Source organism: Neodiprion lecontei, chromosome 6, assembly GCF_021901455.1.
Source record: "Neodiprion lecontei isolate iyNeoLeco1 chromosome 6, iyNeoLeco1.1, whole genome shotgun sequence".
NCBI classification, from domain to species: domain Eukaryota; kingdom Metazoa; phylum Arthropoda; class Insecta; order Hymenoptera; family Diprionidae; genus Neodiprion; species Neodiprion lecontei.
In genome coordinates, this window is record NC_060265.1 from 27,713,783 (window position 1) to 27,739,820 (window position 26,038).

At 44.9% G+C, this 26,038-nt stretch overlaps 5 protein-coding genes across 16 annotated transcripts; 3 read left to right on the forward strand and 2 right to left on the reverse strand.

Annotated features, from left to right (window-relative positions):
- Window positions 1-41: 41 nt before the first annotated feature.
- LOC107227688 (cilia- and flagella-associated protein 43) lies at window positions 42-15,121 on the reverse strand. 12 transcript variants are annotated; one of them, XR_006905117.1, is made up of 19 exons: window positions 14,201-15,117; window positions 9,166-9,267; window positions 8,924-9,095; window positions 8,587-8,843; window positions 8,181-8,520; window positions 7,769-8,117; window positions 7,428-7,696; window positions 7,083-7,340; window positions 6,732-7,003; window positions 6,423-6,654; window positions 5,926-6,272; window positions 5,614-5,866; window positions 5,197-5,552; window positions 4,942-5,123; window positions 4,259-4,860; window positions 3,528-3,947; window positions 3,330-3,434; window positions 1,383-2,800; window positions 42-568 (listed from the first exon to the last, which is right to left on the reverse strand). XR_006905117.1 is itself a non-coding variant. In XM_046744359.1 (19 exons), the coding sequence occupies exons 2-19, from the start codon at window positions 9,189-9,191 to the stop codon at window positions 537-539; spliced, it is 4,794 nt and encodes a 1,597-aa protein (XP_046600315.1). In that variant the 5' UTR covers window positions 9,192-9,267; window positions 14,201-15,118; the 3' UTR covers window positions 42-536. The 12 variants fall into 12 exon arrangements, 11 of the variants coding, with proteins under 11 accessions (XP_046600315.1, XP_046600314.1, XP_046600311.1 ...); XM_046744359.1 differs by having other exon boundaries at window positions 2,479-2,800; window positions 14,201-15,118; XM_046744358.1 differs by having other exon boundaries at window positions 2,458-2,800; window positions 14,201-15,118.
- On the forward strand, window positions 10,810-13,934 carry LOC107227689. Its single transcript, XM_046744081.1, has 4 exons — window positions 10,810-10,959; window positions 11,959-12,982; window positions 13,062-13,322; window positions 13,392-13,934. The coding sequence occupies exons 2-4, from the start codon at window positions 11,989-11,991 to the stop codon at window positions 13,652-13,654; spliced, it is 1,518 nt and encodes a 505-aa protein (XP_046600037.1). The 5' UTR covers window positions 10,810-10,959; window positions 11,959-11,988; the 3' UTR covers window positions 13,655-13,934.
- A 2,483-nt stretch (window positions 15,122-17,604) lies between the features above and the next one.
- On the forward strand, window positions 17,605-19,897 carry LOC107227713 (agrin). Its single transcript, XM_015668929.2, has 3 exons — window positions 17,605-17,763; window positions 19,097-19,393; window positions 19,532-19,897. Exons 1-3 carry the CDS (start codon window positions 17,742-17,744, stop codon window positions 19,588-19,590), a joined length of 378 nt encoding a protein of 125 aa, XP_015524415.1. The 5' UTR covers window positions 17,605-17,741; the 3' UTR covers window positions 19,591-19,897.
- LOC107227691 (F-box only protein 39-like) lies at window positions 19,693-22,632 on the reverse strand. Its single transcript, XM_046744175.1, has 5 exons — window positions 22,075-22,632; window positions 21,791-21,870; window positions 21,292-21,698; window positions 20,562-20,723; window positions 19,693-20,428 (listed from the first exon to the last, which is right to left on the reverse strand). Exons 1-5 carry the CDS (start codon window positions 22,384-22,386, stop codon window positions 20,109-20,111), a joined length of 1,281 nt encoding a protein of 426 aa, XP_046600131.1. The 5' UTR covers window positions 22,387-22,632; the 3' UTR covers window positions 19,693-20,108.
- A 2-nt stretch (window positions 22,633-22,634) lies between these two features.
- LOC107227709 (platelet glycoprotein V) lies at window positions 22,635-25,689 on the forward strand. Its single transcript, XM_015668926.2, has 8 exons — window positions 22,635-23,378; window positions 23,458-23,608; window positions 23,691-23,762; window positions 23,833-23,976; window positions 24,047-24,434; window positions 24,643-24,902; window positions 24,972-25,329; window positions 25,559-25,689. Exons 1-8 carry the CDS (start codon window positions 23,180-23,182, stop codon window positions 25,568-25,570), a joined length of 1,584 nt encoding a protein of 527 aa, XP_015524412.1. The 5' UTR covers window positions 22,635-23,179; the 3' UTR covers window positions 25,571-25,689.
- Window positions 25,690-26,038: the final 349 nt, after the last annotated feature.

Consider the following 26,038-nt stretch of genomic DNA (forward strand, 5'->3'; position numbering starts at 1 on the left):
GATCCCCACAGCAGCGGCCACTCGCTATCTTTCCACGCGAGTACGCTTCCAGTGCCATGACACGAGTGTTTTTTTTTTTCTTTTTTATTTTCTTATTTCAATACGATTGTTACACAACAGTCGAACTCGAATAATCAACTTCGCTCATGCCTATGTATGTACATGCATAGTATACTCACATAGCGCAATGTGTATTGGATAATAAATCGACGTTCCTAACGCTCCTGCGGTATAACAGACGCATACGTGGGTATAATATTATTTGAATACACGAGGCAGGAAGAGGCAATCCTCTGGACGCTTTACCAATTGAACCAATACACACAGGCATTTTCATTAATCCTCGCCAAATGATTCGGGACCAAAATTTCGATTCGTCCATCATTCCTGACGCGCTTTTGTACACACGAATGCGCACTTTGGGTATAATTTGCAAAGTTTCTGGTCTTCAGGTCAATCGGTTACTCGATTATATAGCTGATTTGTAAATTTGGTATCTATTGAATTTTATCCATGTACTAATTTGTGACCTTATCTTACATCCAGCTCTTATCACCTCGTTCTTTCGCTACGAAAAAAAAAACAGTGTGAATATAGATATACTGCAACTATTCTGTTTACCGTAAGAAAGTTATTTGCAGATTTTTTCAACCAAGAGAATCAGCGAACGGAGAAACCCCGAGCGTAATGAATTGCATAAGTTTTATATTGACTTTTGACCTCGGTGCGTTCTCCGCAGTTCTATTTATTAAACGCTAGTTTTCAATTTCTTTCACCTTGCCTTTGCAATTCTGCGCTTCGACGCAGACGGAGGATATTCGTTATACGCGACAAAGTTTTCCAGTTGGGAAATGTTGCGGTCATTTTTATTCCCACCGCGATATAGCAGAGTTTCCAAGACGCGGCCGAGGATTTCTGCTTGCACAAGTGAATCGATTTCTTTACGAATCAGCCGTCTTTTCTCGAGGCTGTGTTCGTTGTTTTTTTCCCATTTTACGCCTTGTTGCATCGACGGATATTGTAATTCGACATTGATAGATGGGCCTGAATTCAGGCAGAGGAACCCAACCCAATTAGCATTCACTATTCTGCCCGTGACTGAGCGTGCAATTCAAGTTCGACACGCCGTCGTCCCTGATTTTACCTCAACGCGCAAACTGCGCACAAATGATGCTGCGAAAATAAAGGTGTGAGTGTTTTTGTGCTGTTGAAACCCGGTCGCACGTCTGTTTGAATTACAGATACCGATCGGTCGGATGGAGAGCAGAAAAAGGAAAAACGATCTCTTACTTGATTCATCCTTCGACTATGCCCGTACAGTATATTAATTTGCTTTTATATAGTCGATAGGAAATCAAAACAAAATAAAACATCCATATTACGTTTGGTGATAACTTCCGACTTAACGCGGGAGTTCCCCAGCTCTGATGTGTTATTTGCAGCAAAAGAATAAAGAAAGAAAGAAATAAAAAATACTGCTCCACACCCGTGACACATACTCGTACGCAGTGCTTGTTAATGCATTCGGAGCTTATTCCCAACTGCGCGAACCTGTTTTAAACAGCGAGATTATTCCATCAGACTCGGTTGCCAGGCAGATATTTTAATTAACCGGAAAAAGAGAGATGGAACGAGACAGCCTGTGCGGACGGGACGGAATTTCTCGAAGATACTTGCGGGCCCATCTGATTTAAAGTAGTAGGAGTAAATTTGCACACGACTTGTCATTTTTTTTCCCTTATCTTTAACGATGTATTTTACATGCTTTGACACTACCGCTCAATGACGATGACCGACTACATTTTCACCCGATGGTCGTTAATTGAGAATTTACAATTAACCGCTATCTGGAGAGAAGAAATCACTTTCGTTTCGATTGGAAAGGACACGATTTAACGAGGAAACTGAGCTTTGGTATTACTGTTTTTAGACATCGGGAAAGGTCAGGAAGCAAAAGCCGAGTATTGCAGTCAGCTGCGATCCGCTGTCTTTGGTGAAATATCAACCTTGAGGTTTGAGCAGATCTATGACGAAATAACGGAAAGCTATTTCAATGTTTGGCGTTAATTTAAAAAGAAGTATCGATTGGCTGAAGACATGCGTGCATATCGAATTAGCTTGTTGACACGAAACGTGCGTTTTGAGATTACTGCAGTTTTCGGGATGTAAGTTGGCCGGTGCTGAGTTTCGCGATGTATCAAAATATGCACAAATACAGACCGTGTTAATTAATTTCCTTGTTCAATGATTTTAGCACTCTCGTTTTTCGCTCTTAGAAATAATATTTACATTATACAGTGATTTTTTCGTGATGGAGGCGACGAAACGATTCATACGTGAAAAAAGACTTGAATATCGACAAAGATTGTTGAACTTATATCCACGACGCGGGGTTATCAAAGGCCAAGGCGATTCATTTATCCATTTATCTATTCATACGAGCAGCTCTAGTCGTACTTGTCGCGAGTTCTTTCCGACCTTCAGACTTGAATCTCAACGTAGGATAGGTCTTGAGCCTAAGGAGTTCTAATTCGGATTGCAAGACGAGGAGCTCGTTGTAGCTATCTTGCACGTCCTTAACCAATCTAGTCCTCTTCATGATAGCCTCCATTCTATCCTTTGTGAATTTATTCTCTTTGTCCATCGCTTCTTTCTTAACATGCGCAGAATCACGAGCGTTTGCCAGGCTTATCCTTTCTATCATCGCGTCCAGCCGCACGTTTTCTCTTCTCCGATACTTTATCGTCGTCCTTATCTTCTCTAGATTGTTCCTTTCAGCCTCGACCATCCTCCTATACCACTGTGGCAACAATTAAACTAATTATTCAATATCCTCTACCCGGTCCCAAGAAGTACCATTCAATAGACTGGGTGCAGTAACGATTACGTAAATCTACTACATACGACTATTTTCGCGGAAAATGAGACGGTTCTAATATTGCGTACCTGCGTAGGTTCCGCAAAGCTTGAGGAAAAATTAATAATAACGCGATGGAAATGTTGCTGTATGGCATCTAGAAGGTTGATGAGACTATTGATAGAAAAAAAAGAATGCACCGTCAACGGCGATGGTTTAGACTTGTATGAATATTGCATATAGGTATGTACATGTTATATGAACATCTGCATGTATCGTTCGCGAAGGCAATTGCAATTACAGTTTCACCGACGATGATTGTAATCACCGGCAAATTGTGTTTAAAGTGATGGGTCCGAGAGAACAATGCCACTATGGTTGGCCTCGTTTGAATACTAGGACGCAGTTTTTATCTGTGAGTAGTTCTTGACCTGGACGAAAGATCGCATTTGCCATTTCCAATTTTACCTACTTGATTCAACGATTCGATGTCTCTCTCGAATGTTATTTTCACGTCCTTATCCTTCAAGGCGTTAGTAGCGAACTTTCGCGTGTACTCTTGTATCTCCTTAGTTACCTGTCAACGGATAAAAATAAAAGTCTGTTCAAAACATTAGGTTTGCTACTGCGTCGATTCCGATAACTATTTTTAGTGACAAACAAACGTCACCTTCACGTCCTCGAGGACTTTGACCTCTGCCTTGAGATCCTCCAATGATTTACACATGTAAGCGTGTCGCCACTCCTTGCAAACAATTATTCTGCGAAAACTCATCGTTCTTTTCATAGCGGAAAGTTTCAGCCGTCCTTCTTTGATTATGGCGACGTTTACGGCGTTCACCTCTTCCGCAGGTACTAAAACCGCCTCGGCGAAGTCGCTGACTTTGCCAAGGAGAACGGGGACTTCGACCTGTCCCATCTTTAACACCAGCTGAACCTCCATGTCTTCGACAAACCTTTGCCTAGATACACGATGTTCCCTCAAGGCCTCCTTCAGCTGAACAATGCGATTTTGATTGGTAACGATCATTCTCTGATACAAAGCGACGGTTTGCTCAGCCTCGGCAAGTTCCACTGCGCAGCATTTCACCTTACGGTACGAAAGGTCTTCATCAATACCGATTACCGGCACGTATATCGTAAACATCATGGTTTGCACAATGTTTCATTTTCCAATATAGCTCTCCATGAAAATGGCATAAGCATTAGTCACTCGTTCGATGAATTATTACCTCAACATTACTCAATTGTTACTAACTGACAACAGGCATGCTTATCGGAATCGTTTCTGCGACGATCGAGAAGCGTAAACCACAACAGTTATTGCGCCGTTCCAAGGAACAGATTACGGCCGTCAATACCAGTATATCTAAGAGGTGCAGTATGAAATTTCGAACTCACCCGTATCTCTGTTTCGATTTTGGTCCTTCTCAACTTGCAAAGGTAACTCCAATGGTTCCCGTCAATTTGGGGTGGCAGGTTGCTTGGCATGATGTCAAGGCGATGCAGACCCTTCAAAAACTCGATGCTTTCGGGAGGCAAGACCTCGGGCGAGTCTCCGGTGATGACACATCTGCCAATTTCTGTGAGGAAGGTAATCGACGTACACGTGCAGGTCTTTCCCGCTTTCGGACGTTTTTTGTAGTGTCTTGCCAAGTGCTCGACAATCGGGGGCTTCAGGTCGACGAATTCACCCCGAAACTTATCGTCCATAGTCTTTTCTCGCTTACATAGTGCCTCGTATCGGTTCCTCAGGTCCGCTACTGCCACCTCCAGCGTTGCCAACTCGTCCATTAATTCCTGACTGTATCTCGTCGCTGGTATAAGTTCGTTGTCTTTTAGATCCAGTATCTTCTCCATTCGACGCGTCTTCTCGAGGTCTCTCCATTTGGAACGAAGTAGTCGCAAGGTTTCCTGAAGAATCGCGGATTCCAGCTTTACCTTCTCGACCGAGAAGGCGTCCAGCTTTTCGTTGAACACTTTAATGCTCTCTTCAATGCTGCCTGAGTTCAATCATAAATATTACACCGTACGGAATTGCTGCTACAGAATTTAGTCTGATGGATAAATTGCAGGGCATTTACTCGTAGTCTGATGAAACTCGTCTTCAAGTAATTCTCTATACCGGTCACGTTCGATATTGAGCTTCTGAACCTTGTCCTCGTAGGCCATTATCTCTTTGACCTCCTCCTCGGTATAATGGGCAGGATCCTTCTCGATCAAGCACAAAGGTTTCGGCACGTCCTTCTTGACGTCATCTTCCCACCTACGGAAAATAATGTGATTCAATGTAACCACGATCGATACACCGTAAATCTTAGTTGAAATAATTTACTCACTTGACTTCCAAAAGTCCGTCCATAGTCTCCATAAGAGTCTTTTCACGGAAGTCATTCGCCATCAGTTCCAGCTGGCGTTCTTCTTCCTGCAAACGCTCCGTCTCCTGGATTTTCTTTTCTTCTGGTGTCATGTACGGTCTGACTGAGATCTCTTCGTCAGTGACAACAATTATGGTCTCCGGTTTCTCCGTTTGGTCCCAGACGGGGTCCGGCATAATTTCAGCTTTACAGTTCAGTCTGAACATAGTTAAAAGTTCGTTGGCGATGTGTCTCAGTTTTGATATCCTTTGAGCGATTTCAGTCATCTCTTGCTCCTTTGTGGACATCATTTTGTCGAATAGTTTGTTGAAATGAATCTGAAAATAGGTGGAACGATAGTCGCTGATCACACTTAACCCTTCCGGAAGAATAACCTACTTTCAGCTTGTCAATCTCTTCTCGTATAAAAACGCACTCCATCGCTCCCTGGATGTAGTTGTACGTCTGGAGCTGATTGAAATGGATGGGATCGCGTGCTACCCATCGATGTGTGGTGGTCCCCGTCATCGCGACGGCTTCCGTTCTCCGAACGCGGTGTACCTCGTTTTCTGCATCATCACCGACTTCATTGCTCAGCTCAAACACTGAGACAGTTTTTTCTCTTGGTGCAGATCCGGATGGAGGGTCAAGGCTAAAATTATGAGCATTCAATATCGGTTCAATACCATCAGGGATCAATTTGAAGCATACTTAGATATCTCGAGGGAGAGTGTCTTCGCGTAGTGGGCCCACTTGTGTTCTTTCTCTTGGTCCCCGTTCTTTAACGCCAGTGGGTAATTGTCGACGCACGTATCGCCAAATATGGCACGAATAGACCGAGCTTGTACCATCATAGGCTTCCAGCATGTTTTCAGTACGAAAGAAACCACCCTCTCTTCCTCAAGTATCTGTTTCTCCGTCCAAACCTTCAGTTCTTCGCGATCCTTAGCAGCATTCTGAATCTTAAGCTCTCTGCCTTTCTTGTCCAGATCGAACTCCAGTACGGGCAACTGTTCCTTAGGATCTGCTTTCTCGTTCGCGTCCAGCAGAGCCTTTACCTAACAAGACAGTCTTTGACGACTATTGAAGCGGCGCAGTAAAAGTCAGCCAATTACCGTTGAATACACCGGTTTCTATGCGGTGACCTTTTCACCCTGGACTCACTCGGTGCGTCGTGCGTACGGTGTAATTGAAAGTAAGTACGATACCTGGGCTTTCAATTTCTCGAAGTCATTCATGATGGCGTTCCTGCCCGCAATCGACAGTCGTTTTTCCGTCCGGTCCTTGATCGCCTCCTGGCATGCGACCCAGCTTTTACCTTCGTCCTCGATATCCTCCGGTACGAATCCCCACGTCGGCTTGGAGAACATGCGTTGGATCTCCGAGGAATCCAGCTTGACATTTGCTTTATTCAGCACTCTGGCATTTGGTTCACGATAGCTGATCAAATTCATGCATTAAAAAATTGTGAATTTGGGTTAGTGGCTGTCAACGGCGAATCTAGCAATGAGACGTACCTTAGTTCGGTAACCACCAAAGTTCCGTTTCGGCCGAGAGATAGGATCATTGAGCCGCAGGGTGAAGCTATGGCCATTCTCGTTCCGCCTTCTTGTCGATGATGCGGTGCGAACATCGCGATTACCTTCTCGAGGTTAACTCCATCTCTGACGATAACCAGGCCGTCATAACCGGCCGTCACCACGTGATGACGGTCTGTGTAAACCCAAGGATTTCGTAGTTGATGGCCGGAAGGCAGAGCCTGGATGAGACGAATACCTTTGAAGTCGCTCTGCCGATGATTAAGGTGAGTTATGAGATTCCGACATCATAATTGTACGAATACAGGCACTGGTTATATATTTTCCCACCTGGATCTCCAGCCTGTGTAGTTGCCTGGATAGATAAGGAGCCCCGATGACGTCGCTGGAATGTCTCGGACCGTAATTTAGCGATTTAAATGCGTTCAGTAGCTCAACCGCGTATTTTTCTTCCGCAAAAAGATTCTCTCCAGGTTTACGGGTGTATACGATGATCATATCACCGACTGTCGCAGCGGTACTCGTTACCACAAGTACCAGAAGCCTGGCGCCTCCGTCCGCGTCTTCGTAGAGCAGAAAATCTACCGCCTACCAAAATAAGATGCATTCATTTTCGTTAGTCTATCGAAAAAGTATCGACCTGTCGCATCGTACTCGTAATTAGGATTCAATTACCTGTTTTCGCGTCTCCAGATAGCTTTGCACGTACATCTGAGACCCCGGCTCTCCTTTGATGAGAAAAAAATCCCCGTTTCTCGAACTCGCGACTCCCAGCAGTCTGCCACAGTACGAGAATTTAACGTTGTCCAGGGGCTGTTCGTTCAGGTGAAACGACGTGAGCAGGACAGGGTCGGTCACCCTGTACAAGCTGATCAGCAAGCACTTTCCAGCATCGGTGGTCATCGCGATAATCGGTATGTCAGGGTGGGACACGACGCATAGAACTGGAAGTCGGTGCAATGATCGTTTAGATTTGGCGCTGACTCTGCGATACGAGTTTCAGTTCGTTACTGTACCTTGACCCTCGTCTTTCAGAGAAAGTTTTCCCGTGCAAATACCAGTCGCTGGCTCGAAGGCATTCAACTGTCCGAATTTGTCAAACGACGTGATCATCTGGGCTCCAGGGTAAGCCCAGGCGATAACCAGGTAGCCGGATCCATGGCTGTACTTCAGGTCGAGGACCGGAGCTTTGCTATAATCATCGAGTGGTATTTCCCAAAAGTCACCGCGCTCGCCATAGAAGATAACGCTATTCCTTTGCCAGTGCACTGTCGCCTTGGTGGGATGTGAAGGAGCCCTGAGTTCCCATCGCGACTCCCAAACCACGTCGCTTTGCCGGTGTTCTGATGATGATCTTCTGTAAAACTGTAACTTGGACTTATAGTTCTAGGTCACGTGAGGCAGACCTGTGAAATATTTGCTTCTCACCCGTATTCGGGAGTTCGCGTTGACCACGAGAATCCCTCCTTGAACTGCCACAACCATCGGTGTTTTCCGACCGGCAACGTGCGCCGGCGTCACATCGCTTCGGATGATCATATTGCGTCTCCTTCCATCGCTCGTCATCAGCCAAACGCTTCCCAACGTGTCGCTGACCAGCAAATTTCCGTCCAATGTCCAGCTGACAGAGACAATCCTCTCGTCGACCTGTTTGATCTCCGTTGGTAGAAGCGACGCTATTCTTGAACAGACGCTGATCTCGTGGACCACCAATCGCCCCGACGTTGAGCCAAGTTGGACTATAGTGTAGGGCGCCATCGACGAGCATCTGGAATCAAGTCCAGATATCAGATGCGTATACCATAATGAACCCGTCAAGCACAATGCAACTCACTTGATGAGCTGCTTTGGGTCTGAGACACTCGTGCTCCTCACGGCCATCTTTTCGCCAGTTCTCCACTGCCAGAGGATGATATCGAACTGAGGAAAGGACGAGAGAGTGACGAGGTATTCCGTGCCTGAAAATGCACTCGACAGATACCCGTTCGGAGCGCCGTCGCTGCAGGTGGAAACTTTGTCTAGATTCGGGTATGCGAAGATCAAAACTCTGGGATTCGGATGTCTCTCTGCTATCGCGAACATTGAGACCACCTGTTGAATAGGAAAATTGATAGCCTTTGCGAATAGAAGAAGAAGAATGCATGCTGCGTTCACTCTTGTTCACTGTATACCGGATGCCCTGCCAGACATGAAACCCCGTCACTTTTTCCAGCATTTTCAAATTTCTCAACGTAGTTTTCACCCGTGTTCAGGTTGTAGAAACTGACGTAAGCTCCCCACGCTGAACCGATCACGTCTTTACCAATCAACACAAGCTCCTCTATGTCTCCGAACTTGATCCATCTGAAAACGAAGATCGTAGTTTTGATTGTTTGTGACTTTAGCGAGGTGATACTGTGTTCGTCATTCATACCTTGTTTCCGTCTTTGCGTACTCCATTTTTGTTTACTCGTTCATTCCGACCGGTGCTGACTTGGATCTGTTCTAAGTTAGTTTTCCACTGGTTGCATTTGCACTGGTGATGAAAATGTAAGAATTCTTATTCGGAATGTAACAGCAGGCTTTGGATACGCATTGTTAAGTCTAGGAATCGTTGGTATCAGCGTTACTCGTTGCTTAGCAACGCAACCCTCACAGACTGATACGAGACTACACAACGTGGTAGACCATCGCATTATTTCCGTTTGTCTAGAAGAAGTGAATCTATTAAACTCGACCTTCATCAGAAACTGGATCTAGTAAATTTAGACGTAGTGGTTGTTAGTCAAACTATAGTACCTGTAATAACCAAAAGAACGCGTGGGTTTCAGGCTTAATTGTGGCTTGCCTTTCTTCACTACGTTCGTTCAAATCACAACCAATTGTGATAATGAGAGTATTTATGACGTAAACCCGACTCCATCTTTACACATGTCTGGTCCGTAAGGATTTCCGGTTTGAGTCACTGTTGCGCAAATTGCAGAAAGTGACATGCGAGAATAACGCGTTTTGTTGCGATGGCCTCCAGATTAGAATACCTCAAATACGATTGAACATATTCTTGTTTTCGCAAGTCAGGAAACCCCTTTTGTCATAAGCCATTTGAAAGGCGAAAGAGCTTCATCACTGAGAGAGTTAACGGCCGGATATCGACTGAAGTGAAAACAATTCGATGTCTCTTAAACGGGCCGTTGTGAGTCGATGGTTAATTAATGGGAACGTGATTGGCAGTGGTAAGTCGGCCAGTGGGCCTGCCAAACGGGGACTTAAGCTTCGGGATGGAAACGGGGAACGCGATAAAACAGCAGGCGGGGGGGACAGGGGTCCGTTACAAACAGCGTCGCCCCTACATAATAATTGCAGTTCCTCACCTATGGCGTCATTCAAAGCTTACGATTATCCCGTTGAATATACCAGTTCGCAGCCGATTCCGCATTCCTTCAAAGAAAATTCCCCCAGGATTCGATCCCGAGAGGCAAAAGCTTTCAGTACTTTTTCTTCCTTTTTTCACAAGGAACGAGATCCATGCCGATAATTAACGAGAAAGATCTTTTTTCTAAACAAATATTTTCAATACCGGTAGCCTGAATCTCCAGGATCACTGTCTCAAGACTTGGGCTTGAAACTTACCGTGTAAAAATATCTGATGCGTTGTGTTTCTTGGATAAGGATTTTTTTAATTGTGTTATTTGAATACAAAACCGAGGAACACGTTTCTCGGCATTTCCATGGGAAATTATTCTTAGCCAGTCGCTGAATGAAGCGAATGTTTAGCAAGTGACGAAGTGCGTTGCAGAGGTGAGTTTGCATATTGCAGAAAACTCTAACAGTTGGCTGTACGAGTGTATAATAGAATGCAGGGAAAGGAGAAAGAAAGATTGAGTAGAGTAAAAATAACTTCTTTTCAGATACTTGACTATACTCGTCACTGATTTCCCGGGCCGTGCGAGGTATTGCCGTTTGTGCATGCATGCATGGTGGTGGAACAGTAACCCAGTAAACCCATAGTTTATTATACGAACGCGACGCCCCTCCAAAGTCTGTCGCATATATAGACGATCTTGCCGTAAAATTTTTTATTTCTTCAAGGTTTATCGAGTGTAGTGACGATGATTCGACTTCTGTAACTTTCTCGTGACCCAACCAGGAATCATCCGTCAATCAGTCTGTGCTTTGTGATCGAATAGTAATTGTGCATCCCACGGTTTATCTGCAGTGTGCATTATATGTGAGTGGTCCGAGATTGGTAAAAAAAGAAAAAATTGCGATTCTCTGCTGTAAGTTTTTGTGCGAGTACAAACTATCGGTAATTTTTTTCTCCAAGCACCGATCTCGCAGTGACTTTTCAACATCTCTAAGATTCCGAAAAGCTTAGAATGATATAACGTGACATGAGTATAGAAATCAAATTCTATTTTCATTGTTGACTTGACTATGAATTTATTACATCTTTCTCGGTAGAACAAACTCATGCAAAGTGTATAATAAATGAGCTGCGCGATATTTTCACGGAAGTGATAAAATATATGAATTTTAAACACTCGTAGATACGGCATCATTTGCATTTTTTATTCAAGTATCATTCCGGTTACTCTCAAGGGATGTAGCGGGTACCACTGCACTATTTGCATATCATGTAACAACGTACTGTGGGAATAATCCGTAAAAATACGGCTCTTGAATTTAAACATGGAAAATTAAATGTTATGAGAACGTACATATATGTACACCTAAATGTATAACGATACTCGAGATATTTTTACTAACATACTTTAATGTACCTGACAATGATTATGCCTGATAAGGGTAGTGACCGCTATACACTTTGTATGCAGAGAAAGGATTGTCGCGAGTGGCTTTGGTATTCAGAGGAAGGAGTGAGGCCATCTCGTAACGAATTCTGGGCACGCGTTTATTCCCCCTCTTAGCTCCCCGTTCTCCGGGCCAATTGTTTCTCCCATGAAGCCAAAAGAATTCACCGATTTTCACACTGCGATTGAAATTCATGTATCAATTACCGAATACGAGAGAAAACCGACGAACTGTAACTAATCGCGCAGGGTCTGAATTCGCTTATCGTGTCGCATCTGACATTCGATCCGTAAAACTCATTTCGAAATGAAAGAGTCTCAGATGAACTACATAATCATTAAGAGTCAATCTCTAAGCCACTGCCGGAAGTACACAGTGCCGACATTGAAACTTAAACTTGTTTGTAATTTTTCAGCCGAATTGGGGAATTCCGTATCGATTTAACATGACGAAAAAACAACAAGGATTACGAGTGGCAATTTTAGCCACGACGCTCTTGGCGACTGTCGTAAATGCGACAGGATCTTCAGAAGCGTCCAATTCCAGTCTGCCAACGAATCACAAGCCAAGTGCTTTCGTCGTGCAAGAAAGCTTCAAGCCAAGCGTGAACAACACATTGCTGAAAATGGAGGCAAGAATAAACGTCGAGGACGGTCTAGACCTTACGCAATTCGAAGCAAAAGAGAGCTTGCGGAAGCCGTTGACTGTCTCGTTGCCGGTGAAAACCGGCGTGTCGTATGTAACGGCGGTCTCAGAGCCACGAATATCGTCTCTCGCGGAGCCGCAGCGAGAGGGTGAAGTATTCGAGGAATCAAAATACTCGGGCCCCGTTTCCCCAGCTATCCCAGAGGACAGGGGACTCCGTGCGGCGAACATTGCCGGAAAGGACAGCTATCTTGACGCCCTCGCACATTCCCGGACCAGCAAGGACGACAAGGAGGGTGTCGTGCCGGTGAACGGCCTCAGAATCAACGGGCCCAAAATCTTCCGCAGAGACTACAGCGAAGGCCCCGTTTACCGTCCCGAATCCGATCGCTACGGCGCTCCTCCCAAGAACCAAGGCCCCGTTTACGGGCCCCCCGATTTTGAAGGTCCCACCGAGCCCGCTCCGATCCAGCCGACGTTCTTCCCGACCCCCAGCAACTCCTTCTCGCTACCGGAACATTCCTTCGACAGCTTCGACCCCTCTACTGGATACGGAAGCCCTTCACCCCCCCGCGGAAAGCCGCAGACGTTATACGGGGCCCCTCAACCATCTTACGGAGCTCCTCAACCATCTTACGGAGCCCCTCAACCATCTTACGGGCTCCCGCAAGCTCCGCAGAACAGTTATGGGCCCCCTTCGGCCAGCTATGGCCCACCACCACCACAGAACGTCTATGGTTCACCAAGCAGCGGTTATCAGCCGGTTCAGGGTCCTCAGCAAGGTGAGGCCAGAGGTACATGATCCGAACTGTTATGGTTGGGACGTTGCTTTGGTATTCCGTGAAAGTAATGGAAGGTTCTTATTGATTTCAGGCTACGGTCCTCCAGCACCGACTTACGGGGCACCCTATGCTTTGCCGGGAATGCCGAGTCTGCCCTCGATTCCAATGATAGACTTCACCTGGCCCTTTGCGCTGAAGCTGAACGCTTTCACTCTGGCAAAGATAATATTGAAGCTCGTGATATTCAAGCTCATCGTTAAATTCATTGCTATCATTTGCTTACTGCTGTTTATACCGAAGTTGGAAACCAGCAAGAAGGACGATAAGCAGGAAGACGACTATGAGGGTCGCGGTATGCCGTCTTGTATACTTGTATTTAGCTCTACGTTCTTCACTAACAGTGTCGTCACTTGTACTGAAGATGATTCAACTTTTCCCCCTTTAGCTGACGGAGCTATGGATCGTCTCAATTTCCTCACTGCTATGGTGATGGGCTCCATCGACAAGCAGTACGAAGAAAATGAAAAAAAGGAGTGCACATCCTTCACGTGTCGATTTAGGAGAGCGCTTACTTCCGGCGAATCTTGGGCCGATTATCTCCGGCTCTTCAATAGCTACGCAGTCGAGGAGGTGCGGAAAGTCGAAGAAAAAGAACGGGCTCGGCACGAAACGAAGAAGTCGTGACGGAGTGGTCAGTTCTTGAAATTAGGACGAAAAAGGCTTCACAACTAGCGCCATGACTGTAGAATAGTAACTTATTTATTTATTTATTTATTTATAATGTATCAAATATTTTAGGAATGAAGTTACTTAATTGAAAGAATAATTCTCGAGTGATTCAACGGTCCTCAAACTGCCCCGCATTTTTTCATTACCACCTACACGCATTCCAGCCTTAATCAAATTACCGAAACTACGGTTACCGCTCCGCTTCGCCACAAATGAGTACCCCAAAGTACCTAATTTAATAAAGCTTCCGATTTCAATTGGGTTAACATCTCTTATTTACTACTTTGTCTTGGGCTGGTCAAGGTTTTTATCGTTTTCATGTTAATTCTAATCATCGTCCTTTGAGTGCAGGGATGTTCGTTTAAGTTTAATTATACCTCAGTCAATGCGTATTATCAGCACAATGTTCACGCAAAAGATTTCTGACTTGATGAACTCAAGGAGTTCAAAAAATCAGAGATTCAACTCAGTTGACAAAAGTCGAGATCGTTCATTCGTTACCTGACGATTTCAGCTGTCGTTCCGATCAGTCAATCTCTGGAATCTTGATCGCAAAATGGATCATCGCCGTGGTCGTCGATTTCCGCAGGACCGGAATTCACGTCGTCAAATGAGCTTTAGCGGTTTTCTTCCAATAAGCGTTTGCTGTCAGTTTGGGCTTGAACTTTGGGTTGTATCCACTGACTGTCAACATCCACTGGTGGACTTTGAGCGCAGGATGTAAACGTGAATATTGCATAGCCCTCAGAGATCTTGGTCTACCCAGTGTGAACCAGTCAAGTAACCGGTAAAAACTTCCAATTTGCATATTATTGCGGAGTATGTACGGTCCGAGCTTCATCTCACATGATTATCTTAAAATTAATTACCTCGTACCTTTGTTTCCGTCTCATTTTAATCACACTGTCTCCTGTACTTCTTCATTTGGGAGTTTATGATAGTCGTGTAAAATTTGGGTTCACTGATCGCGTTGTTACGAAGTCATTGCGAATCCTTTATTTGTCGAACTAAGAATGAGTGACACTTAAACATGAGGCGTGTATCGTAGAATAATTTATGAGCTTCGCAATGCTGTCTAGAATAGTCAGCGTTCGATACTTGAACATGTTCCGCAGCTTAGCAAATATAACGACAGATCTTATCTATCCTCCGTTCTCTTCTCAGAATTGAATACCGCGTTCGTCACTAATGAGACTAAAAATAAAACGTAACTATAGGAATTTGGAACGTTAGTTGGAGTTACGGCTTCTTGATATCTACGATCTCTTTGCTTTGAGAAAATTATTGGTCATCCCTCCGCGTGTGACTGCGGTAATTTGAATAAGTCGGCTAGTTATCGGAACCATAAAACAGTCGTCATTGCGGTAAGAGAGGATATGAAAAATTGGAATAACCTTGACTATCCACGCAAGTTGTCAACAACGTATCCCTCGGATAAGACCACCTATCCAATTAACTGCGTACCGCATACTTGCTGCATACACTTCGCGGTACGACTGCCAATTAAGTTTCTCAAACCGCAATTGGAAGAGCAGAAGACCGCAAAGGCACACTTTTAACATTTTATTCTCTAACGTTACAATTGATTATAAAGTTCAAGATAAGTAAGCTCTAGTACTTCTAGATAGGATCAAATTAAGCATGTTAGCCTCGCAGCTTGGACGTCGTCACGGATCTTTTCTCATCGCAAGACCGTCTGAATAGGAGATCATCGCAGGGACGACAAAAAAAGAATTATAAAATTACAAAACCGGAAATCGAAGTTGCAGCAACAAGATGAAGATGCTAGGAGAACCAGGAGGATAAAAATTGCCAAAGCTGAGCTGATCGCCAATGGCATGATACGCTCACAATCAGTTTCTTACGTGTATAAAATTGATGCAAAAGCGAGATACGCTTTCATATTTATACTTCAAAATCTCCAAGATCCGTGCGACCTTGATTCTCGAGATTCGATTACCGCGGAAAAAAGTTTCAGAGTCCGGAGCATTTTCGTTTGGCTTGTATTGTATACCATTCCAACGTGATCATAATAGCGATATCCGACCTCTGCTTCGCGAGTTGACTTATGACCGGTTGAGAAGTTTATGAACCATGCAGTATCGCTGATTTCAATCAATTGTACTCGATATTGAATTCAGAATAGGTAATGTGTTTCGAATAAGGCGATTATTTATGCGCATAGATTTTACACATGTGCCAATTTGTCACGCCTGATCGCCATGCAGCACAAATAGTGTTTTTTTTTTTCACTTCTTCATTACGTTTTCCCCTCGAGGGTAGATAGCTCATTGCATTGTCATGCTGGATTCCAAAGCCCAGCTAGACCCGTGCCATGCCTTTGACATAATCTGTAACAGATCTCGCGGTGAACAAATAAACAAAGCTATCTGTTTGAAATGGAAACGAGCAATCGAGGTCGCCTTATTCATACCGCTGTTCTACCATGCTCACTATATCCGAATGCGAATGCTCGTTTTACACACTCGCAAAAGTTATACGATCTAAATTCTCCCTAAATCTTTATCATCGTTCATCAACTGGCTCCATACTCGTTTTTCTTTACAATTATTACAAGAGACTTGAGTTTGATACTTGATTCACGCGCGAAACGGCCATGAATTTGAACTCTTCAGCTTTATCTATCGTTAAAATCGATGATGTTTCATTTATCACTATTCACAATACACGTATTTGTACAGGTACACAAATGTCTCTGGGTGTGAAGCCTAGCGGCTACAGAGATTTGTTTTGCTGGTATAATCAATGGACCGGAAGTACGTACGCTGACCGTTTCCGGTAGCAAATTCGGGTCACCCGCGCCTGAAAGACCGGGAGTCTACCTACCGACATCCCAGGTACAGCTGCGATTGTTTGTCTGTTTGTTTCGAATCAGGTTCCGTTGCGGTTTAAATATTATGTATACCTTTACTCACACCTGTATAGAACGACACCATGGGCATATAAATATCAGGAAATTGATGCTTGCGAATTTTTTACCGCGAACGTTAAATCACGACGCGACGATCTATTTACTGCGCAATTACTGAAGCTCGTGAAGCGTTGTAAACCACAGTTTTACGTTACTGAAAAGCGCAAGTGTAATAATAAAATAATAAGTTAGATAACGATGATGCGATAATGCTGTAATCGTCGACGCGTGCACCATTTCACGATGATTTTGATGCACAGAGAACTGAGTTTTTTGCCAGAATTTTGGTACTCTTGAATGCAGAGTCTACCGTGGCTCTAATGCTGGTTTGACAATGACGATTTGCCTTTAGCAAATTTCGAATTTCTTGTCAGAGGTTCCTTGACCCAACTGATTTTTTTTTTAAACCGTTAAAAAGAAAAGTCTGTTTCTGGGAAAATGCAGAATGTCAGGATCGAACGAGAAGATGCAAATAATGATTCTAGATGCATGCGATGAAGCCCAAGCGGCAACGACACGTTTGGCACAATGGGGCCTTAATGCTGGAGGGTCCAAGTACCCTCAAGTAGAGGTTGAATGGAGACGCGAAGAAAAAAAAAAAAAAAAAAAGAGAAGTAAGAAAGAAACAAATTCGGCGATGTGTAGGATAATTTGTTGGCAACTGGGACGTCGGACGGACTAGTAGATTTCCATCGCGTGATCTGTATTAATCTTACATAGGAGATAGAGAAGAGCCACTTATGTCTTTCAATGGGGATAACTGATAAATGAACAAATTGGCTCTGACGAAAGCGACCGCACGGCCGAATAAACGATCGTGGAGATCGCGGCTACGTGCCCCCGAGTAAGCAGTATTTTGCGGATCATTCTCGCCCATCAGCATCCGCACGGTCCTCGCGAGGCGCCTACGCTAGCAACACCGGTTGCGGGGACGTAATCCTTTGGCAAACAGGTGGGGATGAGCACCGACCCGGTCGCTTATATACGGCTGCCACAGACTTGATGGGATAGTCAAGACCACAATCTCCTTAGTTAACTTGCAATTCACGTGTTAAGAGATTCTATATACAGATATTAAAGAGAAGAAAAAACCAGTGAACGTCATTCATCATGAAGGTCACCCTTGCATTCGGTGAGTTGATGCACCGACAGAGCCGCTTTGCATTAAGAACCTACCGTGCATCCAGATGCAGCGAAAAGCGTCGACTTCCGGTTCGTCCGTTTTGCACGTGATATGAATATTTTTCGGTCTCGGTATTTTTTTTCTCCCTGAGATCGAAGCGCTTCGACCGAATCGCCGTATAATTTTTTTGGGTCACGGTGCAATTCTGCAGCAACGTTTACAAACTACACGCCGCTTTCTCTGCGCACGAAATTTATATTTTGTATTCTTAAGGTCGTCAATAAAAAACCTATTCAACTCCATATTCGCGCGGCGTTTAATATTATTTTTATTTTTTTGCCTTTTTTTTATCTCAGAAGGAGAGTACCAGACCTCCGGTTCACGGATTTTGCTGAAACTTCCAGGGGTGTTTCCTAGGCGTAATATATAGAGCTTCTCGCGTGTATTTTGATGCATTGGGCCGTTATTGACTCCGGTTAAAATCTATTACGACAATAGTTCAATGAGATTCAAGTGTGAAAGGATACATTATTATTTTAAAGCCATAGTAAAGTATAAGCTGCTAATTTTCTACAACTTAATTTATTGTCGATCGAGCGAAGGAAGACTCAATAGATGGAAATATACATTAGAAGCTCTATATTTTCGACCAAGAAAACACGTCTAAAAGCTTCAGCAAAATTTGTGATCCGGAGGTCTGATACCCTCCCTATTAGTGGAAAGTAACCGGACTGAAGACGATCACAGTTGTCTTAGGTAATGGCGATTGTCGACCGGCTGTTAGCCTTGATCAATCGGAGTATTAATTTTCCCGTAAGACTGTACATACGACGCGATGGCGAAAGATGTGCGATATTTCACATGTACGTTGGCATAATTATTACAAGCACACAACGTCCGCGATGCAAACATCGTACATACCTGGCATGGTACATACGCGTAAAGACACACAAGGCATTGCGTATATCCTTGGAGAGAATTATCGGGGTCGACGTGACCGTCGCTGTGACGAGCAATTATCCTGTTGAGCGGGGTAATCATGCAATAGAAAATTCAAACGAAAACACTTAATGGCACAATGTAGTTGGTGTAGGGATTGCAGTGACATGGTCACGCAGGGGGAACGGAATAACATGACGCGGTGACCTCTTCGCTTTCTACACCGATGATTTAACAGATAGACGATAATTTGTGACCGTGTCGCGAACGAGCATCGATTATTAGCGAGTGCGAATATCATCTTGGCGAAAAGACTGGAAAGATTGGAAAGACGGCTTTTTTTCAACTCGACTCAACTTCTCACTTTGAACGTCACATCATTCGTTGTCCTTATTTCGCACAGTTCTATTGTGCGCCTGCGTCGTTTACGCATTCCCTTCGGACAAGGACCCTAAGGCGGCACCTCCCAAGGAGGCACAGGACCCCAAACAGGTCAAGGACCCTGCCACCGCCTCCAAGGAGGTTAAGGACGCCATCAAGAACGCTAAGGACGCCAAGAAGACCAAGAAGGAGTGCGCCAAGAACTGCCCACAGCAATATGATCCCGTCTGCGCTCACCTTCCTACCGATGTTAACGTCAAGCCGATCACCTTTGGAAGCCAGTGCGCCATGGAAGTCCACAACTGCGAGTCTGGAGCAAGTGAGTGCACTATAATTACTGTTGAAAATTTGAGGCGAAAAAGTCTAGCATCGGTGTCTAGATGCCTGGACAGTTTCATTTCCCTTCAACGAAACTCATGCTTACTCCGATTCACGGTACACAACTCTTTTATTCCAGAACTGGTGGTGAAGAACAAGGGAGAATGCGCTGGAGCTGGCGGCGTCAGGCTGTCATAATCGACGTCTGCGATATCCGCACCGGGCAATATCCTGAAGAGTATTATTTACGATATACGAATAATATCATTATATAACTATATACCGAATTGAAATCGCACGATAATAATCGTCGTTAATATGTATTGTATACTTAGCTTTCACCGGATCGCGTATATTATAATATATGTATATGTTAAATAACGTACATATCATGCATTTAACACTAACTATGAAACCATAGCACAATTATACCTGTTCTTCGTCCTCGTGTACAAAATGAAAAAACCGTATCGAAATCTGACTAATATACAAACATGTATTCATACAATTGCGTTATACTTTCACTTTCCTACACACCCGGAATGTCCGGCAGCAGCCGCATGTCAATAACGTTACAAAGATTAAAGAGTCGAGCTGCTCTATTCTCAATACTGAAAACCCGTTCGCCGGCAGTAAATAAAATCTTACAAAATAAAAAGTCATATAAAGAAAAAAAAATAGAAAAGAAAAAAGTAAATAAATTCTAAAAACCGTAATCACAGCATCGGCACAAGACGAACTTCGGTCTTCGCCGAAACTCTGCTCTGCGCAGTGAGGCGATTGGTTTTCAGGAGCTGATCGATCTCCTCTTCGCTTCCGCACCAGACGGTTAAGGTGACTCGTTGAAGATGCTTAGCACTGTGCGGCTTGTCCAAGAGATTGTAGAGCGTTTTAACCGCCTCTGAATCCATGGGACCAGAGAGGTGCAGGGTCTTCAGTTTCTTTAATCGAAGTGCTCTCGAGATCATTTCAGCTGTCAATTTCTCGGCCGTTACACCGACGCCGGAACGTTGGCTCAGAGACAGCGAGAGATGCTCTGTTCGTGGAGATGTCGCGTCAATTTTGACACGAAAAATTATACCTAACTCTGGGGATGATTTCCTCATCTTGTGGAGGAATTTTATGGATCAACCACGGTTTTGAATTAGTAAGTTAACGGAACCAATTACCTAGGGTGTTACGGTACTCCCTGAGAAGGAGTTCCAGGGTCGGCGTCGTGTCCCAGTACTCCGGGTTCTGGTTCGACATCTCGTCGTCGAGGCTCAGGGCAGCCAGCGGCATTCCTGGCTTGAGAAGGCTGCTCCTCCACCCTGCGTTCCTGTTTCCTCCCTCTGGAACCAGTCAAACTTGTATTACGTCGCCGTTGACTGACTGCCTGAGGACGTCGAAGAGGAGTTGAGGGCCGCGGACACGTAGTCTGAAATACGAAAAGTCGAACGGTGATTCGAAGGCTTTTTCTTAAAGCGCGTGTATTAAGCCACTTTCTTACCTATTTCACACACGTGTCCGAGGCCTCAATTAACGCGCGGTGGTAGATTCACTTCGATCATACGGTGATTTTATCGAGCACGCATTGTGTGACGATTGCATTTCCGAACAAACTTGAAGTCCTCGAGGACTCCTCGAGCCCACGATTCGCTAGCAACTGTGGATTTCGTCTTTTAACTTGGTATTTTTCGTTAAATATATATGGAATAAAATTCTTCCATGAACCAATCTCGATTCAACTAGCCTAATAATTTTCGGCTATTATATGATATAGTAGAGCAAAAATTCCATTTCCTTACAAATTGAACTGCGATAAGCACTCGAGAAATTTGCAGAGCTATGCGCGTGCAAAACGCAATTCAAATTGAATCGAAGGAAAATATTGCACGTCGGTTGCATTTAAATACCCACCTATGGTCAATTCGACCCGAAGAAACGGACATCTAGAGGATAGAGTCCTCCACGCCTCGTCCTCGAGGTTTGGCAGCTCGGGGCCATCGTCCTCTGAGCAAAGAATGGCTAGCCTCCTGAAACAGTCCGCCAAAGAGGTTCCGAGAACGTCAAGTAGCCTGCAGCTGAGACACCTGTAATCGATGCGCAGAAACGCCAACTTCCGGAAGTTGCCCATGGCGACGATGTAGTCGTCCGACGATACGGTGATCCTGGAATCTGGCTGATCGAATGTACCCGATAAGAGGAGAGTGTGCAGCGTGTTTCTGGCAGCGTCTGAATTTCCCGCGGCTGAAACGAGCTTCAGTCCAACTTCCCAGGCGCAGTCGACGTCTTGGAGGTCCAGGATGCGAAGTTCGGTCTGCGCTCTGCAACGAAAATCATCTTTTTACCGTGATTTCTGATCTATTTCACTTCGTTTTTTGCACTTTGCTGCTGATAAGGTGGAAAGCAAGCTAACCGAATCAACTCCGCGAGCATAGCGGCCATTCTTGCCTTTCCTTCGGCCTTGCGTTCACTCTCGAAAAGCAGATCGTTTACCTGAAAAATAAACAAATCAGTATAAGTGGAAATAAAAGTGGAAATCACTTCATTTTCCAGGGGCGAATGCGGAGCTGCAGACCGTGATAAGATCGGTGTCCGAGAAGTCAAGACCCTCCACATCCACCAACTGAAAAACAAAATTCTATTGGATGGATTTAAACGATGAAATTTATAGTAAATACGATAATTTTTATCGCGTACGTGAATCTCGCGCAGCAAGGCGTTGCTCGCAAGGACCTTCAGGACCTCCGAAACGTTCTCAAGGTAGGCCTGCAGCGCGGGTCCTTGGGCAGGAGTCCAGCACCTGAGTCTGAGAAACCGCAACTGAGGTCCGAATCGCTCGGCGAAAGCTTTCTCCTTCGCCACGGTTTCTTCGCAGGAACCATAAAAAATCATTTCACGTTGACGCCAGTTGCCAGGCCATGAAAAACCCTCGCTCCACGTTCTGGAACGAAATTTATTGGGAGCAGATGGATCGTGATCAATTTTCTGTTTCCTCGTCATGGATTTCATTCATTTGAATATTTATGAGTAAAAAATCAATCAGGGACCTGTTAACCAAGCTTGCGTTAAACTTGTCTCGATCGGGAAGATAAGTAAAAATCAACGCCAAAGCCACGTATGGTAATTTGCCCCAGTCACCCGTGGGATCTACCGCTTCATGGTCAGTCTCGTCGGTTTGATCGGACATAATTTGACCGATTAAAAATAAAAAAGGCAAACACAAAATTACGCGAAATTTAGAGTATTGTGTATATCCGTGTATAAAAAGACTATGAACGAACGTAGCATCGCATCGGCCTTTTAGATCATCGATTCATCGTTGCCTCAGAAAACGCAGATTTCACACATGTTTAACATTCAGTGATATTTTCGAATACCATTTCTTGCGGACAGTAGATATTTTTAACAATGAGAACATAATTTGTTTAGACAAAATTTAACCAGTGGAGAGCCTTGAATTTTTTATAAAAATTGAATCTTCTATATCGCAAATTGATCGTACAAAATTGAGGACTGTGAGTGGTTTGCATGCTGTTAATAATACCAACGAGCTAATTCCGGAGATTGATTCGTGAAGTTGGTCTGACCGATTACGAATCGCGGGTGTTGAGCAAAACACTTTAAGTGCTCCGTTTCGTTGGTGACCAATTGTTGTTGACCCTTCAATTACCGTAATTACCTTCGTTATTAATAAACGGATAATGAGGATGCTGCCAGTCGTCAGTACGGTTGTAGCAACCCACGCAACACGTTGCAATCGACTATTTTCTTTATACAGACCCGTTGAGCAATTGTCAAAGCGATGGATCTCAAGTTCCTGTTATTGTTAGCGATAGCCTTGAGGACCGCGCTCACTTCCGTCGGTAAAGTTTGCATGGAAACCGCGACCGAGTGCGCCGAAGTCAGCGTTGAGGAAGTGGCGACGACCGTCATAAACCTCGAGGAACTTGAGAGTAAAATATCTCGACTTGAGAGGAGACTGAGAGCCGTAGAGCAGCCAGGTGAGCTCGAATTAAGTTTTGGTCTAACGTGATAATCGGGACCGAACCGCAAGTCCATGATCCCTTAATTATTATCCAGTGTGGCAGATCAGCGGAAGACCCGATGATTGGGAAGTCTGCGCCGAAGGTCCATGCAGATGCAGGCCGGAAACGAGGTCGATATCCTGTTGGGGGAGAAATTTTTTGGACGTACCACCAACGCAGCTGGTACCAAACGACCTGCTGAAGTTGTAAGTCCCGGAAGTATCTGTTTGGTAAGAGATGGTGGTAGTCGAAGGCAAAAGGGTGCATCGCATCGCATCGATATTTCAGGGACCTCGGAAGCAACCAGCTGACGGCCCTGCACAGGGACACTTTCTTGGACTTGAGGCAGCTGGTTCATCTGTGAGTTTTGCGGAATGGCGGAATGACGGTGTCGGGAACGCTGACGAAGGCTTGTAATTATAAATTTCAGAGACTTGAGTGACAACCAGATCGAACACTTGCCGCTGAACCTCTTCTTCTCTCTTCACGCTGTCACGCATCTCAGACTTAGCAACAACATGCTGCGGGAGCTACACCGGAACCAGCTACTCCGGATGCGTCGGCTTCACATACTGTGAGTGTTGGTGATGATTCGTGAGTCCAGCCGGAGTTTAGGAGTGTTTTTATTTCGCTCCATGTTACAGCGACTTCTCCGCCAACAAGCTCAGCACTCTTCCCGCGACGCTCTTCCTGACCACGTCAACGTTGGCCATTTTGGATCTCTCTTCCAATCGCATCGTTGCCTTGCCTTCCGGCGTTTTCAACGGTTTGCGTGACCTGGAGGAGCTGCTACTGACCAACAACCTTCTTACCACGCTGCCCGGAACGACCTTGCAGGATTTGAGCAATCTGGTTTCCCTCAGACTCGAGGAAAACAGACTGGAGCACTTGCCCGTTGAGTTTTTCGAGGCCCAGATCCACTTGAGGGAATTGAACCTTCGGGGGAACCAATTCACCCGAATTCGCGACGGGCTTTTCAAGCAGTTGTCCAGTCTGGTGGTGCTGGAGTTGTCGACCAACAGAATATCCCGTGTAAATACCTTCATTTTATGTGAACCGAGAAGATCGGCGGTCAGCGAAATTTTTAATGCCGTGTACAAGCGTCATTCACCGAAGAACGTGTTTCGCGCTCGATCGCCAAACATAGTGTTTCATGTCAAGATAAACTGCTTCTGCATCTAAGCAACGCCGACTTTCATTTTCGCTTTTCACCGGCATTAACTCACCGCTCTCCTTGCAGATAGACTTGAAAGCCTTCGAGGGTCTGACCTCATTGAAGGAGCTTCAGCTCGGTCACAATTTGCTAAGGACTGTGTCCCCGGGATTGTTCATGCCCGTTGGATCTCTAGATCGTCTGGTATTATACGCAAACGGATTGGCGGTCCTGGAGGCTGGAACCTTCAAGGGTCTGACGAACCTGACGATTCTCCTGCTGCACGCGAACCACCTGCGAGTCGTGCATCCAGATCTCCTTCAGGACACGCCAAACCTGCGAAAGCTGTAAGCGGAAAAACTGATCGAATTAGTAAGATGATCCCTGATATTCTGAACCAAGATCCTCCCTCTCAGCCAACTGGAGGCCAACTATCTGTCCTACTTGCCGCCGCGTTTCCTGGACGGGATTCCCAGCATCCGTCAACTGCGGCTGGAGCGTAACCCCTGGCACTGCGACTGCAGTGCTGCCTACCTTTCGACCTGGCTTCGCAAGCGGTACCTTGCTGGTCCCAGGGGAAACCACTTGGCCAGCAACAAGTCCAGCTTCTGGGAGTATGGCGCCGGCGCCGTTTGCCGAGGTCCCGGTGCTCTCGGTGGGAGACTCGTCGTCGAGCTGTCCTTTCACGAGCTCTGCGAAGGTCAGTGGGCATCCATGCGAGGTCTGGTGCCTCGATTACCGGTCGAATCGCCCACGACCACCTTACCGTCGACCGTAAGTTAGACAAAGAAAGATAAAGAGCGAGAGATACTCAGCAGTTTTCAGACACTATCCGCGTTCGATTTACAAGTAGAGCTTATCGCGCCGCCTTGAGGATGGCAACTTACTCGGCACCTTGTACATTATACACTCATATTCGAATCCGTCACTGTAGCGCCATCTATTCGAGGATCTCGTTTCATTCCGAACATCAACATCCAGTGTTTCTTTTGAACTGTTGCAGGTGCTGCATTGATCTGAAAGTATAGTTATTAGGAATTAAGATCTTCAAGATTCGAGACTCTAAGGTATGTGTATGAGACTTGATCGGTTTTTGGATTCAAATGTTGCTAAAATAAAATGAAAAAAAAAAGAAAAAAAAAAGGAAACAAACAAGAACGTACGTATAATAAAATTCTAATACCTACTCATTATGGGCATATACAATGTGATTACCGATCATAATAATACACGTGTTGTCCAGCCGATAGCATGCTCGATGTTTAATCCGTTTCTGAACTATTAGATGTAGGTATAGAATAGGTACTTGAGATTCGACGCGATTGGCATTGGATATATTTCTACGAAGAGTTTAGATAAGCCGCGGCACATGAGCTAGTTTTCAGATTGATTGTTATTGTACCGGAGGCTGATCGTCGGGTTACGTCTGGCGAATTTTTGTGTTTCAAATCTCATTTTTCATCCACAAACTAGCATGTATAGT